The sequence below is a fragment of the Eleutherodactylus coqui genome, chromosome 1 (genome assembly GCF_035609145.1).
Source record: "Eleutherodactylus coqui strain aEleCoq1 chromosome 1, aEleCoq1.hap1, whole genome shotgun sequence".
In the NCBI taxonomy this organism is placed as follows: domain Eukaryota; kingdom Metazoa; phylum Chordata; class Amphibia; order Anura; family Eleutherodactylidae; genus Eleutherodactylus; species Eleutherodactylus coqui.
The window spans coordinates 171,043,261-171,059,611 of record NC_089837.1 but is presented as its reverse complement, the minus strand read 5'-3'; the positions used below and the strand labels follow the sequence as shown (position 1 = coordinate 171,059,611).

The window sequence follows — 16,351 nt, the reverse complement described above, 5'->3', positions numbered from 1 at the left end:
ACGTAGGCTGCACCCGCGGATGGAAGCTACGTTCTCTCTCACCATCCAAAACGGGGACATTTCTGCTTCATCAATCTGTGTCTAATATTCCTCCTCCTCCTCCTGCTCCTCCTCCTGAAACCTCACGTAATCACGCTGAACGGGCAATTTTTCTTAGGGCCACAAGGCTCACTCAAATAATTTTTCTGAACAATTTTTATAAGTTTCAATGCGCTTAAAAGCGTTGGAACTGTAACTTGAACCAATTTTTCGTTACACTGGGCTGCCTCCAGGCCTAGTTACCACTTAAGCCACATTAACCAAAGCGATTAATGGGTTTCACCTGCCCTCTTGGCTGGCCATGGCCAATTTTTGGGATGTACATTAGTACTGTTCATACAGCAATTTTTGTGGGCCCTCGCCTACAGTGTAATCAAATTAATTTTTAGCCCACCTGCATTCCAGCTGACATTACCTCAGCTGTGTTGGGCAATGCAATGGGATATTTCTATGTACCGCCGGTGGCTTCCTGGCACCCACCCATGCTGTAGGTGCACACGGAGTTTAACCTACATGTGTCCACTTCTAAAGAACCCCAGTCTGACTGGGGCATGCAGTGTGGGCCGAAGCCCACCTGTATTACGCACGACATTACTACCTCAGCTGTGTTGGGCAATGCAATGGGATATTTCTATGTACCGCCGGTGGCTTCCTGGCACCCACCCAGGCAGTGGGTCCACAGGGAGTTTAACCTACATGTGTCCACTTCTAAAGAACCCCAGTCTGACTGGGGCATGCAGTGTGGGCCGAAGCCCACCTGTATTACGCACGACATTACTACCTCAGCTGTGTTGGGCAATGCAATGGGATATTTCTATGTACCGCCGGTGGCTTCCTGGCACCCACCCAGGCAGTGGGTCCACAGGGAGTTTAACCTACATGTGTCCACTTCTAAAGAACCCCAGTCTGACTGGGGCATGCAGTGTGGGCCGAAGCCCACCTGCATTATGCACGACATTACTACCTCAGCTGTGTTGGGCAATGCAATGGGATATTTTTGTGTACCGCCGGTGGGTTCCAGGGAGCCACCCATGCTGTAGGTGCACACGGAGTTTTTAATACATGTGTCCACTTCTAAAGAACCCCAGTCTGACTGGGGCATGCAGTGTGGGCCGAAGCCCACCTGTATTACGCACGACATTACTACCTCAGCTGTGTTGGGCAATGCAATGGGATATTTCTATGTACCGCCGGTGGCTTCCTGGCACCCACCCAGGCAGTGGGTCCACAGGGAGTTTAACCTACATGTGTCCACTTCTAAAGAACCCCAGTCTGACTGGGGCATGCAGTGTGGGCCGAAGCCCACCTGTATTACGCACGACATTACTACCTCAGCTGTGTTGGGCAATGCAATGGGATATTTCTATGTACCGCCGGTGGCTTCCTGGCACCCACCCATGCTGTCGGTCCACAGGGACTTCACAATAGGGAGTTGTACCTGCCTGTGTCTATGAATTAAAAAGCCCGGTCTAACTGGGGCATACAGACACCTTGACAGAATGAATAGTGTGTGGCACATAGGTTCCCCATTGCTATGCCTACGTGTGCAGCTCCTGATGGCGGTGGCACAGGATTCTATTTCTCATTGCTTCTGTACAGCATTGTGGGCTATTGACCCGCCACTTTTAAAGAGGGTCGCTGCCTAGCCGTGCCAACCCTCTGCAGTGTGTGCCTGCGGTTCCTCCTCATGGCAGACGCACTTCTAAATAGACATGAGGGTGGTGTGGCATGAGGGCAGCTGAAGGCTGCGCAGGGACACTTTGGTGTGCGCTGTGGGGGGGAGGGGGGGCGGTTGGTCAGCATGTAACCCAGGAGAAGTGGCAGCGGAGTGTCATCCAGGCAGTGATTGTGCTTTGTTGTAGCTAGTGTGGTGCTTAGCAAAGGTATGCCATGCTAATGAGGGCTTTTCAGAAGTAAAAGTTGTTGGGAGGGGGGGGGCCCACTCTTGCCGGTATTGTAGCTTAATAGTGGGACCTGTGAACTTGAGATGCAGCCCAACATGTAGCCCCTCGCCTGCCCTATCCGTTTCTGTGTCATTCCCATCACTTTCTTGAATTGCCCAGATTTTCACACATGAAAACCTTAGCGAGCATCGGCGAAATACAAAAATGCTCTGGTCGCCCATTGACTTCAATGGGGTTAGTTGTTCGAAACGAACCCTCGAGCATCGCGGGAAGTTCGTTCCGAATAACGAGCACCCGAACATTTTGGTGTTCGCTCATCTCTAGTTATCACATAAAGTGACAGATGTCAAATTTGAAAAATAAGCCTTGCACCTAAAGGGGTTAAGGCCAGAATAGGCCATGCCATTAAGGAGTTAAAGTATTGTCCCCCAAAAACAAGCCCTCATACGGCTATGTCAATGGAAAAATTAAAAAAGGTATGGCTTTATGAATGCACAATGAAAAACCTAATAATTAGTTGGTCATTAAGGTGCGAACAGGCTTCGGCACTAATAGGTTAATAGGTCACATTACAGGGCTCAGAAGGGCAAGAGCTCATTAACTAGAGCAGTAAATTGATTTTTACTTTTTCTGCACCAAGTAACAGAGTTAAAGGGAACCAGTCACATCCCCACAGCACCATGAACGAAAGGCCCCTTTACACGGAACAATTTTTGTTCAAAAAATTGTTTAATCAGGCAAAAATGAATGATAATCGTTCAGTGCAAAAACAAAAAATTGATTGAACGATAATTTGTTCACTTATTGTTCATCATTCATTTCACGCAAGCATGAAATCATCGTTTGCTAATCGTTCGGATTAAATACCAATCATTCAGTCGTTCTCACTTACATAGTGAATGTGAACGACCCGCCGAAACGGGTTTTTTTTTTTTTAAACCCCCCCCCCCCCCGTTCGGCGCGAGACAACCCCGATGCAGGGGTTAAAAAAACCACCCGCACAGCGCTTACCTGAATCCCGGCGGTCCGGCGTCTTCATACTCACCTGCTGAAGATGGCCGCCGGGATCCTCTGTCTTCATGGACCGCAGGGCTTCTGTGTGGTCCATTGCCGATTCCAGCCTCCTGATTGGCTGGAATCGGCACGTGACGGGGCGGAGCTACACGGAGCCCCATAGAGAAGAGGAGAAGACCCGGACTGCGCAAGCGCGGCTAATTTGGCCATCGGAGGGCGAAAATTAGTCGGCACCATGGAGACGAGGACGCCAGCAACGGAGCAGGTAAGTATAAAACTTTTTATAACTTCTGTATGGCTCATAATTAATGCACAATGTACATTACAAAGTGCATTATTATGGCCATACAGAAGTGTATAGACCCACTTGCTGCCTCGGGACAACCCCTTTAAGTTTTAGTGAGCGAATGATTTATTAGCCTGTATAAACAGGCCGCATGGGCGAACGTGTTAGCTGTAGAAGCACCCTTAGTTATGGTCAGAGCCAGTGCTAGAGTGGAGATGGGGTGGGGGAGGGGTAAGGCAAACTGGGCAATTGCCTAGGGCCCCCAGGCAACCCAAGGCACTGTCTGGATTTGCCAATGTGCAAATATACAGACAAGTTGTGGCATCCTCCCTGAGAAGCCGCGTGGCGTCACAATTGCAGGGTCCATAAGCTAGGGGGCTCAAGGGCCCCCCTGATTACTAACATGAGTGGGCTTACAAATTACAAGCAACGTGCTATCTTCTTCTGGTCAATAAAGAGGGCCCCTGAAAGGTTGTCTGATGAACATCCCTCAGTAGAGTCAGTGTGTAATTACCCCTCCCCCTCCCTGCAATATTTGCTATACCTGCTACATTTGCTATACCTGCAAAATCCTTAAACTCAGAATGAATGGTCTTCACTTCTGTAGGAGCATTTCCCCTTTCCAGCAGTGAAAGGGTTCCAACTTGGAGTTACACCCTAAAATATATATATATACACACACACACACACACACACACACACACACACACACACTAAATCAAACTACTACCGACCACTTGTCTGTATGTATGTGTGTGAGCGCTTCTTATGCTCCACCCCTGGTGACGCCATCAAAGGTCCTACAATATATATAAAACACAGAGTCTGACAGACAGAAGAACACTTCAGTTAGGGCTCTTTGAGGGGGGAGGACAAAAATAACACACTGAGAATACAACTAAGCCGTTATTATCTCAGAAGACACAACTCAGTAGTCCTGACAGAAGACAAAAACCTACCACCGCCAGAGATCTGGTGGGCTAAAGGAACTGTGGTAATGTCACTGCTGTGGGAGGAGCCAAGCTGTGTGTGTGATGTGTGAGGTGTAGTAGAGCTGTGTGTGTGCATGTACCATGTAGCAGAGCTGTGTGGCGCTTTGTGCCACCAGAAACACTGGTACTATAATTTTGTACAACTCAGCAGTCCTGACAGAACACATTGACCTACCACTACCACAGAGATTCAGTGGGCTGAAGGACTTGCGGTGATGTCACTGCTGTGGGAGGGGGCAAGCTGTGTTTGTCTTTGTGTGTGTGATGTCCCATAAGAAACACTGCTACTATAAATTCCTAATAATTACTAGTATATACTGTATATAATATATACACACACATACATACTTTTTTCCAGCAAACTTCAGGGGAAATGTCTGTCTGTCTGCAGTCCTTCATTCAAAATCCTTCAAAATCAGCTGTTTGCCAGGGATAGCTGGACGACCCATTCTTTACTGGTCAATAATTTTTATTATACATTTTTGAAAGAGTTCAAAAATGGAAACCATTCAAGAAAGGTTTCATAGTCATGTTCAAAAATAGAAGCCTGCAGCACCCACTGATTGGCAGAAAAAACTCCCAATTGGGAGGAACCTCTTTAAAACAAAACAAAAAAAAACAAAGAACAAAAAAAATGCAACAGCCACAGAAGGTTGTAAACTAGCAACCTCAACGTCATCCAAAATATGTAGATGTGGCAGCATATAAAGGTGCAACTAATTATTCAACTTAAAACAGAAACTTTATTGATCCATGTAGCCAATTCAGGCAATGTTTCGGCGACACATTGGCCTTTATCAAGCCATTTGACCAGACAAGAGGTCCATGCTGAAAAAAGTCTGCTATCATAGTCATGTTCATCACTATGATAGCAAACTATAAGCGACAAGCTTAAATCAGTACGACTATTCCATCACACAAGTGGCTGAAAAGGAGGATGTGGGGAACAGAAAGTTGGGAAAAGGGTGTCCTCACCACCTCGGTATCCTAAATTAATGAAATAAGATAATATCAGAGGTCAGATAAAGATAAAAGGGAGACATCACAGCCCTGTCAAAGACTGAATGGGTAGTTGTGGGTAGGCATACTGAATGCACAGATGTCAAATTTTCTTAAATTCAGCATTGGAATCTAAGAGCATACTAGTGAGTTTCTCATGTATATAGACATTATCTAAGCAAAACGCAACTTTATAAAAGGGGACTGTACCTTTTTTTTTTCAAGCTCGTGCAATTGTTTGCTTTACCACTAGAAGAATTAATGTAAGCAGCTTAAATAGAAAAATCTGCTCTGCAGTCGGGGGTGGGGGGGGCATCTTATTCAACAGGTATACAGTATCTGAAAAAAAAAAAACAATACTTACCTCCCACGTCTAATGCTCTGATTGGCTAACTTAGTCTGGCGTTAGCCAATCACAGCCATTCATGACGTCATTGAATGGCTGTGATTGACTAATGCCAGACTAAGTTAGCCAATCAGAGCATTAGCTTTCTGGAGGCGGGGCATTCAAGCCCCGCTTGCAGAAAGCAATGCTCTGCCAGCGTCCACAAGGGAGCGACAGCCTGCAGCAGCGCCGCCGGAGAGGAGTATTGATTTTTTTTTCACACTGTATTCCCAGCATATAAGACGAAAAGTCGGGGGTTGTCTTATATGCCCCGTCGTCTTATACGCCGGAAAATACGGTACATATATAGTTGTGGGTGAAAGCCCTCACTGACTTATTTGCCACTAATTTTCTAACTTTCCGGTGTCATACAAACATGAAATTTGGAATAGGAAAAGTAAAGGGGCCACAACTCGATTATTCAATGCTAATTGCAAAAGTAAGTGCACCTCTATATAATGTAACTTCCTGGTGTCGTACAAGCGTGAAATTTGGTGCAAGTATTCTTTAGGTCCAAAATGAGGACAATGGGAAGGTTGGCACATTCTGCAGAGGGACATCGGTACATGCAGCCTGAGGAGAATCTAATGCTCCTCTATATGTCTACAAATTTTATTCCTCAGTTCTTGTAAAGTAACCTTGATTTCATCAAATTTTTCATGCGAACAACACGTTAACACTTGTATCAAATGAACTCGGGCGAAGCCGGGTATATCAGCTAGTGTATTATAAAGCCAAAAAGGTTATGAGCTAAGCCAAAAACTCCAAAACCTAAACAAACATGAACAAGACCACAAGATATACAAAATATCTACAGTTGCTGTGCAACTGTGATAACACATGGCAAGGTAATTTGGCACTATGTGAGCAATACAATTAGAGACCAAGTACCAGCATATGAGTACTTTGTACGCCGTCTCGATTGTAGTGACATTAATGAAGTATTGGGAGATTGTATCCCATATGGAATGCCACTTTGCCCGTTCTGTAGTAGTAGCCAAATTACTATGCCAATTGATAACACATATATGTAGCCATGGGCAACACATTCTTAAAGGGGCCCTATCTGATATCACAACCTCTTTAAGTTTTTATTTCTATTCATTAAGCGGTTTATCCCCTCTTTTATTCACCTGTTACCCCATGTTCTGATACTCATTATATAGTGGCACTGGTCGTGAGCATGGTGTGGTGGTATTATTGGTAATATAGGTCATTATATAATGCTATTTGTTCAAAAACTCTATGGAGTTAATATTTAATCATTGTATGGAGGTAATATTTAGTCTTACCATTTCATGACTACAAAAAGTACATGAATATTTTATTTTGTAAACACCCTAACAACACCCCTTGAAGTACTAGATTTCAGCACTGCAGCCCCCTGTACACTGCCTCCTAATTATCTCAAACGTGAATGTGTGAGGCCGGGGTCCCATTGGTGTATGATTACCATGTATTAAGCATATACTGTATGCCAGTATGATACGCGGTAATTCGTAGGCAATTACATTGCCTTACACAGTTCCTCACACATTAGCATGTCAGAATTGTGTAATATACGAGTGTAAAAAAAGAACACAGTATGTTCTGTTATGCCCCGTATATACACGCAATAGAAGAAACCATTGTTCTCCGTGGGCGCGTACATATGCACGCCCATACACATTACACTTTGTGATGGTGCAGGAATTTTAAATAAAAAATTAAACGAAATAGGTGGAGTGTGTATGACAGCATTCATGAGATACGCTGTCATGCGCAGTACAATTTTGCTGCCAAATGCGGCATTACGCTGGGCCACCGCCAGCCCCGCACTTATGGTCGTGTGAGCCCAGCCTAAATGTGAATGTACCATTTCATTATTTTCTGATCCTATTTCTAATTTTTCCAGGGTGACGTTCTCTCTAGAACCAGCCCTGGTTATGGTTCTGTTAAGGAACGGGACTAGAGATGAGCGAGTATACTCGCTAAGGCACATTACTCGAGCGAGTAGTGCCTTAGCCGAGTATCTTCCCGCTCGTCTCTAAAGATTCGGGGTCGGCGCGGGTGACAGGTGAGATGTGGCGGGGAGCGAGCGGGGGGGGGGGGGGAGAGAGATCTCCCCTCCGTTCCTCAGCGCTCCCCCACACCACAGGCCCCCGAATCTTTAGAGACGAGCGGGGAGATACTCGGCTAAGGCACTACTCGCTCGAGTGATGTGCCTCAGCGAGTATACTCGCTCATCTCTAAACGTGACAGATTCCCCTTAACGCCACAGGACGTAAGTTTATGTCATGGCTAGGGGGTAAACCCGTGCCATCCCGCAGCAGGAGCTGGTTGTGGCTGCTCTTAACCTCTTACATGCTGTGATCAATGTACATTGCGGCATGTAAAGGGCTCACAGATGAAGCGTGCAAAAATCAAGCCCTCACAGAGCTCACTGCATGGAAAAATTGAAAAAAAAAGGGTTTTTCGTGCAACAATGTAAAAAAAAAACAAAAAACAAAAACAAATTTCCAGAAAAAAAGGTTCTTCTTGTGCAAAAGTGAAAAAAAAGAATTATATTAAAAAATATATATATTTTAGTATTGTTGGATTTGGACCACCCTACAGAACAAAATGTATATAATTTCTGATGCATAATAAATGGTGTAAAAAAAAAAGAAAAAACAATGGCAAAATTGGTGTTTTTTCTCTGCCCTCCAAAAAGTTTTACAACACATTATATGTACCCAAAAACGGTACCAATAAAATCTATAGTTTGCCACACACAAAACACAAGCCCTCATACGGCCATGTTAACGGAAAAATAGGGGAAAAGGACATGTTATTTGTATAGGGCCAACTTTTTCCGCAGCGCTTTCAAGTAATTTATTTATTACCAGCTGGTACTCACTTTACCGACCTTGGAAGCATGGAAGGCTGAGGCAACCTTCAGCCGGCTACCTAAACCACGCAGGGATTGAACTCGCAACCTTCAGGTCGTGAGCGAGACTTTAGGACTGTATACTGCTGCCTTACAACTCTGTGCCAAAAATATAAAAAGTTAGGAAAAACCCCCAAAAATCGTTGTGCCCTTTGAGCCAAAATAGGCCATGTCCTTAAGGGGTTAAAGGGGAGGCAGCTGAGAAGAATGTATAACAATAAATGTTTCAGTTTATGCTTTGTAACATAACACTAGTGTTAGTAGATACAATAGTCGGCTCTCCAGATCTCTGGCTGGTCTCCTCTGCTCTTCAGCATATCTGCATCCTGAGCTTTCTCAATGACTTAGTGGTAAGGGAAGAGCCTTCCTCTATTTCCCAGCCCGCTGGAGAGAAGTGATCTTGTTAGTAGACATTCCCCATGGTCTCTAGTCCCTTAGATGGTACAGGCGTGGTTTAGTCCAGCTCTCTCCTATAGCAAGAGAGGGGTGGCCAGCCAGGCTGTGCACATGTCATCTGCTCCCTGCTTAAGACTAAGTACTTCAGGCTCCAAATCTCTCACCCAAAAGCAACGCAGCTTTGATTTGGAATTACTAAGACTGCTCGTTTGCGCTGAACTTAGAGCTGAAATCTTGTGCTAATTAGCTTAGAATTGTCTACTATACAAAACTTAAATCATCATGTGGCTCTCTGCTATCACTATGCTGCTGGTGGTCTTGAGGAGCTCTGAGGAGAGTATAGCAACAAATCGGAAAGCTATGGAGAGTTCAGGAAAGAAGCAATATCAGGTGCAACATGGGGCTTGCAGCTATACCTTTCTTCTTCCAGAGGTGGACAGCTGCCGCTCTCTACCTGCCAGTCAGTATATGTCTAATGCAGTGCAGAAGGATGCGCCGCTGGACTACGATGATTCTGTACAGAGACTACAAGTTTTGGAAAACATCATGCAAAACAACACCCAGTGGCTCCTTAAGGTAAGCTTGAATAAATGTTGCAACATGGGATTGGAGTATACACTTTTTCCTACACAGATGTAGCAGAGTTGTATTTGTCATTCATTTTGGATACTGCATGCATGCATGTCATTAATTCCGTATGCATCCTTGCAGTCTAATGTAAAACAAACCGACTTTATATCACAATGACCAACTCTGCTCTAATGCTGCTTTATAGGTCCTAACTTAATATACATACACAATATTCCAGTGCCCCCAGACTGATCTGGTGGGACATATGTACTGCACATTACTGAGTCCGCCATGATATCTCATGCATTATAACTCCTATACAAGCTCATTTTTACTGCATGTGGTTTATCTACAGTAAATGAAGTGAGAGTTGTCATGAAGAATGATTGGAGACAGTGCATCATACTGTTATAGATGGCGGGTTTAAGAGTTCTTATTAAGGATTGAAGACATTAACCATTTATGAAATTAAGGGGGATTGAGGATACAATAGCATCCCATTGGGAAACCAAGTTCAGAAAATTTGTTATAAGGACATGATTTTCACTCCTGAATGAATGCCATGGTAGCATTCTTCTACTGTCTGCTAGAAATCAATTAACTATATATTACAGATCATCGTAATGTAGTGAATGAAGTTTGGTTTTGGAGACACCTATATTCTGAGCAATTCCCTTATATAATAATGTGACTTGAATTGCTTAGTTTACAAGTGAAAGTGATTCCAACACAGGACTGTGGAGATGTGATGTTCTGTGAATGAACGTCAGAGAAGCTGTTACCATCTCCATCAGTTGTTCATTCTCAGAATACAGGCTGCTATAAAAAGGACCCATATTCTGCTGATGGCGTCTGCTGGGGAATTTTGATTTCACCTGTTACCATAGCTAGTAAGTAGACAATTCAAGTAAAAGCAGCATATAACATAGAATAATGCTCAATGTGGAATTCCCCAACACATTGCGGACGTAGCAGAGCTGAGCTTGTCATTTAGCACCTATTATAATGATAGCATAACATGTGATTTTACATATACCGACTATCATATCTTAACTCAATTAGTGAATAAAGGCGCGTTATGGAGCCAAAAAGGTCAACGGCAAATTGGTAAAAAGAAGAGTTTGGTACAGTGCTAGCCAGTAGAACAAACTCTTATAGATGTGATACCTTTAATGGCTAACAAAATGAAATTATGTTGCAGCAAGCTTTCAAGGCCACTTAGGCCTAATGAAGAGGGCTAAGTAGCCTTGAAAGCTTGCTGTAACATCATATGTTTGTTAGTTATGACAAAGGTTTCATATCCACAAGTTTACTTGGTTTCTTTTAGGCCGGGCTCACACAGTCGGATTTGTATTGCAAATTGCGCAATTGCCATCCGCGTGGACGATCCTCGGTACAACCCTTGCAAATACGAATTGCGTATTCTGTGAGTAAAAGAAAAATCTCAGCATGCTCTATTTTGCCTCGGAATTAACAATGCATATTGGTTGTGGGTACTGTGTCCTCGCTAAATGACGGGGTGGGAAATGCAAGTAGACTAACAAAAAAACTGTATTGTGCATGACCGTGCTCCATGTTCATCTGCAGTACAGTTAATGGAGGTACGCAGGGTCACCAGTCAGGCTGATAGCCGGAAAATGCTGCGGGCCTCCCGCATGCAGAAGCCGACCTGCTCGTGTTAGCCTGACCTTACTGAGAGCAATGACCAATTTAACACTTCTACATTTGCATTTATAGAATTTCAAAGTGAAGTTTCACTTTGAGTGAGTCTGTCATCCACCTGTAATCATCATCTATAATATGCTCTTCAGTAAGTGATTTAGGGATGCTATGGCACCCACTGATTGGTAACTCAGTGGCACCCACTAACTCAGTGGCACCAAGTGGTAATGAATGCAACACATTTCTGCATGCAAGGTTCAGGGATATGGCCATGAGGTGACTCTCAACCAATTACACTGGAAGGTGCCATGAGTACCATATTGCAGACACTTCTGGACCACCAAACTCAATCACATTAACAAAATTCCTTTAAATCAGCACCCTGGGAAGTTTTTTCTTCTTTGTCTCATTTGTAATGGGCATTTAGTAAACAACGGTGTTCGTAATAATCTTACTGAGCACTTTCTTCCCTCATTATTATCCTAGGTTCTGGTCCTGAGCAGTACCATGTGACCAACATACTGTGACTCTCCGAATCATTCATCCTCTTCACTGTGGATCAGAAGTCACCTTCTCTATGCAAATTTAGTAGATTGACATTGAGAACCTAATAGATATGCATAGAGAAAGTGATTTGTGATCCAAAGTGAAGAGGCTGCATGGTTCGGAGAATCACAGTGTGGTCAAGTGGAACCTCCTGAGAAATAAAACCAAGCAGGATAATTAAGGTAGAAAACAATACTCTTTACCTGATGTCCATTTTAAAGGTGGGTGAAAGTTTTACAGAATTGCTGCCTTAAACAAGCAAGAATTTTTCTACATATCTCCAATGCCTCACATGGAAAAAATCAAAATGGGTCACTTGACCACCTGCACAGGTAAAAGCCATGATCTAGCTGCTGACTGAGGCTCTGTGTTCTTCTTGTAGCATGGAGGTTTTTTAATGTCTCATACTGATTAGAAAGAAAAATACTGTTTATACAATACTATGAGTGCAAGATTATAAATCATGTTTATGATTGTCACATGAGGGTTGTGTAAACGGCCGCATAGAGCAGGGTTCACTGGAGGTCTCAGAAGTGTTCTACAGATCATTTGCATATATTAACCCAGAGGAGGATGCATGGCCTTATAAGTCTCCTTACTTCCTAGGTGCCTGCACATCCCTTCTGGGTGCTCTCCTTAAGGAGAGACGACACCCCTCTTGACCTACAAATCAGAGACTTTTAAGTGCTTTTGCTTATAAAACGATTATGTCATTTTATGCTTGCTTTCTCTGTTCCAAAAATTCCTGTCCAATAATGTTTGGGGCAATGGTGTACAACCGGTGGCCCTTGGACACTCACCCTGTAGCCCTTGGCTCTTCCTTTCATGCTTGCTGTATAGTACTGGGTACTTACAGTACATATGCAGAACAATTGCATGTAGCGGTGTACAACCCCAGTATGCAGTGGAGAGAGGTGGCCTAAATGTTGCCTCAATCGCTAATCTAATGCTGGGTTCATGTTACCAATACTTAAAATCCAAAAGATTGGCCGTAGTAACCACAACTTCCTTTAAAGACCGCACAATGTTGCCTGGTTGTCTTGTCATCACTAAAGCATCAAAAAACAACATTTAGGCCCAATGCACATGGCCAGGTCGGATTCCGAAAGCAGGATCCGACCTGGTGCCTGGCTGGTGATCCCTGCGGACCCGTGTGTCCCCTTCCGGTTCTGTCTTGCAGATAAGCCGGCCGGCATATGCGCAGTACAGATGACGCAGCACTGTCGCTAGGCGATGACATGGATTCCTTGGCCCGTTCACAGTGACTTCAATGGAAGCCGTCCACACGGAATCGGCGCCAAAATAGAGCATGCTGCGATTTCCCCTCTGCTTTTAAGTTCCACTCATGGGCATGGAAAAGCATTTTTGCTTAGCATGTCTATGGACATTATTTGCTGTGGAGGCAGATGCTTGCTCTGGATTCCGCAATGCAAATACGCCCATGTGCATTGGGCCTAAAAGGAATGACATGACCATTGGGATTACTACTGCAGCATAGGTTCTGCAGTCCTACTCAGTTGAAGCAACACTTCAGATAGAGTGCACTAATTTCTAAGGCTAACTACACATAGGCGAGCACGATATCGGGCCAGGAAACTCAGCGCTACATCATGCTTGCCAACGGGCATTTTACATGTGGATGGGAAGCATTTTATATTCAAAAACGTCTCGCATCACTTCTGTGAAATTGCGATCGTCAGGTGCGTGTTTTACGAGCGTCAGAGGATCACAAGTGTTTCCCATTGGTTTCAATGGCAAACATTACATCGCACTCGCGTGCACATTGCCATGCGATGTCGTTAAAGGTCCCATTGAAAACAATTAGCGAGGCGTTCCAAGGGAAAGTCAAAAGATAGAGCATGCCGTGATCCGCTACAAAAATTGGGGCCAAATCTACACCGTTTAGGTGCGAGTTCGGCCACTGCAGGTTTCCTGTGTATTTGCTATGTTTTTCGCTGCAGAAATCCCGCAGTGATTAGTGTGTATGAAGGCGCTCTAAGAATAGCGTACTGAATTAGGCTTGGCGATACCTTCATGATCACTTTTTAGACTCCTCCAAACTAAGGCCGAGCACATAATGGTATGGCGTATGACCACGTACTCACGTAGGCAGTCATGCACAGTACAGCTTTTTTTTGTATTTTCTGTGCCACAGCAATAAACGCGGGTAGCCGCAGCCCATACGCAAGGTAATTGCATATGGGCTGTGGGTATATACGCGACCATAGAGCACAATGGGCTCTATGGTCGTGGCTTCCATGGTAAAGTAGAACATGCTGCGGATTATGCAATTACGACCCGCTAATGTGAGCGGAATTGTGTAATCCCATGTATTTGATTGAACTGCATATTACCAAATCAAATCATACGATCGTAGAAACCGCAATTCAAAGCAGGTCGTGAGAGCGGCCCTAGCGTCTTACAAACATGAACAAGCGGTTTTATTTTTGCGAACAGTAACATTACGCACATACGAAGATGGGCACCATGTAAGCGAAACACATTTAAACAGTTAAAAAGCAAACCACCCTAATTCAGGCTTTGTAATTGGCCCATCTGTTCCCATTTTTCAGGACCAATTAGCTTTTAGTCTGTATTTTATGTACTCTGTTATTTCTTTTGTAACTTATGGCATCTCCTCAAGTTACAGATGAAGCCATAGGTTAAGTGGAATAAAGATGGACCACATTACCCCCATTAAGAATCCTAGTACTAGCTGACTATTCTGACCTTAGGCAATCATTACTTTGTCTCCATGTATTACGTGCCTTAGGCTGGGTTCACATGAGCGTATGCATATTTGCATATTATTGTGGAATAAATATTGCTTTATCTGTGTGCGCATCAGCGTATTTTACTGTACTTTTTGTTTGTGCAAAAAAATAAATACCAATACTCTTAGACATTATTAGTAATAATGCAGTGCTTCACGCTACTCTTAGGCCTCATGTCCACGGCAAAATAACATTTAAAATCCGCAGCGTTTCTCCCACACGCGTGATCCACGCCCCATAGGGATGCATTGGACACCTGCAGGTAAGTAAATACCTGTGGATTTCATTTTCCCTTGAGGCGTGGATTGCGTGTGCAGGAAATCACCCGCAGCATGCTCCATTTTAGTGCGGGGCTCCCGCAGGCTTCTATTGAAGCCTATGGAAGCTGTCCGGATCCGCGGCACACCCGCAGCTGAATTTCTGCATTTCTGCTCTCCGGTGCAGGGGAGCAGGAGTTAAAAAAAATAGAGTGCACGGCACATGCACGTGGCACGCTGCCGGCGTGCCGAGCACATCCACCAGGCTGAAGAAAGAAGATCCGGCTGCGACGGAGGGCAGATCCGCAGCGTCCGGACAGGTGAGGAATTCTTCTTCTTAGGCCTCATGTCCACGGGAAACTTGGGATTCCGCATGGAGAATCCGCGGTGGGCCTGATTTTCCCCGTGGACATGAGGCCTTAGTGTATTTTGCGTGCATTTGCACATCCTCATTGACTTCTATGGAGACTTTTGGTGCACAAAAATGCGTGAAAATGGAGCATGCTGCTTTTTTTCTGTGACCCAAACATGAAGGAAAAATGTGCTTATGTGAACGTACCCGATGAAATCAATGCGTTCTATTTATTGTGTATTGCACGTCCAAATACAAACACGCAAATGTACAAGTATCTATATATGTAGAGGACTTTTCTACCTATACACAGAGATGTATTTTAATGATACAACATATATTTCTGTAAGTCAATGTGTAATAAATGAATTCACCTCTTAAATACAGTGAAGATCTTTCAGTACCATAATCATAATTTAAAAGCAAAGATGAAGAAGTCTTTTAAGAGAACCAGAAAACTCCATTCACACTTAGTAGTTTTAGATGCAGCTTTTTATCAAGTCACAAAGAAGAATGAAACAAAGTGATATTTCTTAGGGGAAAGTCAGTAGATCAGTAGATTTAGTAGATACTAGCTGATTACCCGCGTTGCCTGTGTATTTAACTTTTAGACACGAAAAGAATTTAAACATGTGTGTGTGTGTGTATATATATATATATATATATATATATATATATATATATATATATATGGTACTGATTTAATATTTTATTATATGGAGGAGGAAGAGGTCGTCTGTGTAACATTAGTATTTGAGGAGGAGGAACTTGTAAGATATTATTATCTGAGGAGCAAGAGGTCTGTGTAATACTGGCGTAATTAAAAATCAAAAACTCACTGACTTCCCCTGTAATTTTTGTTGCCAATAGCAACCAATCACAGCTCAGCTTTCATTTGTTATACTCTAGAGTTAAAATGAAAGCTGCGCTGTGATTGGTTGCTATTGGCAACACAGATTTCCTTTTGTACAGCTTTCATAAGAGTGGGTGCTGGGCTCATTTCTGTGTGGTACTTAGTGGTACAGTGCTGGTGGGAAGCTGTGTGGTAGTTGGAGCAGAGGAGGAGGTTGTCTGTGTAAGATATTATCTGAGGAGCAGGAGGTCTGTGTAATATATAAGTATTTGAGGAGGAGGAGGTCGTCTGTGTAATAGATTAGTGTATAATGAGAAGGAGGTCGTCTGATAAGACTGAAATGACCTTCTGCTCAAGTGGAATTCCGGCATTCCACCCCCTCTCCTCCCTCTCCCAGGGGTAGTGGGGCTGTCT

General features: G+C 43.8%; 2 protein-coding genes across 3 annotated transcripts in view; one reads left to right on the top strand and one right to left on the bottom strand.

The window, feature by feature from the left end:
* The window catches only part of MCPH1 (microcephalin 1), a 279,100-nt gene that overhangs the window by 113,355 nt on the left and 149,394 nt on the right, over positions 1–16,351 (bottom strand). The window lies entirely within an intron of this gene.
* Positions 8,979–16,351, top strand: part of ANGPT2 (angiopoietin 2) — a 48,817-nt gene continuing 41,444 nt past the window's right edge. Inside the window, exon 1 of the mRNA XM_066603626.1 lies at positions 8,979–9,499. Coding sequence (XP_066459723.1) covers positions 9,206–9,499 — 294 coding nt within the window. The 5' untranslated portion in view covers positions 8,979–9,205. The remainder of the gene's footprint in view (positions 9,500–16,351) is intronic.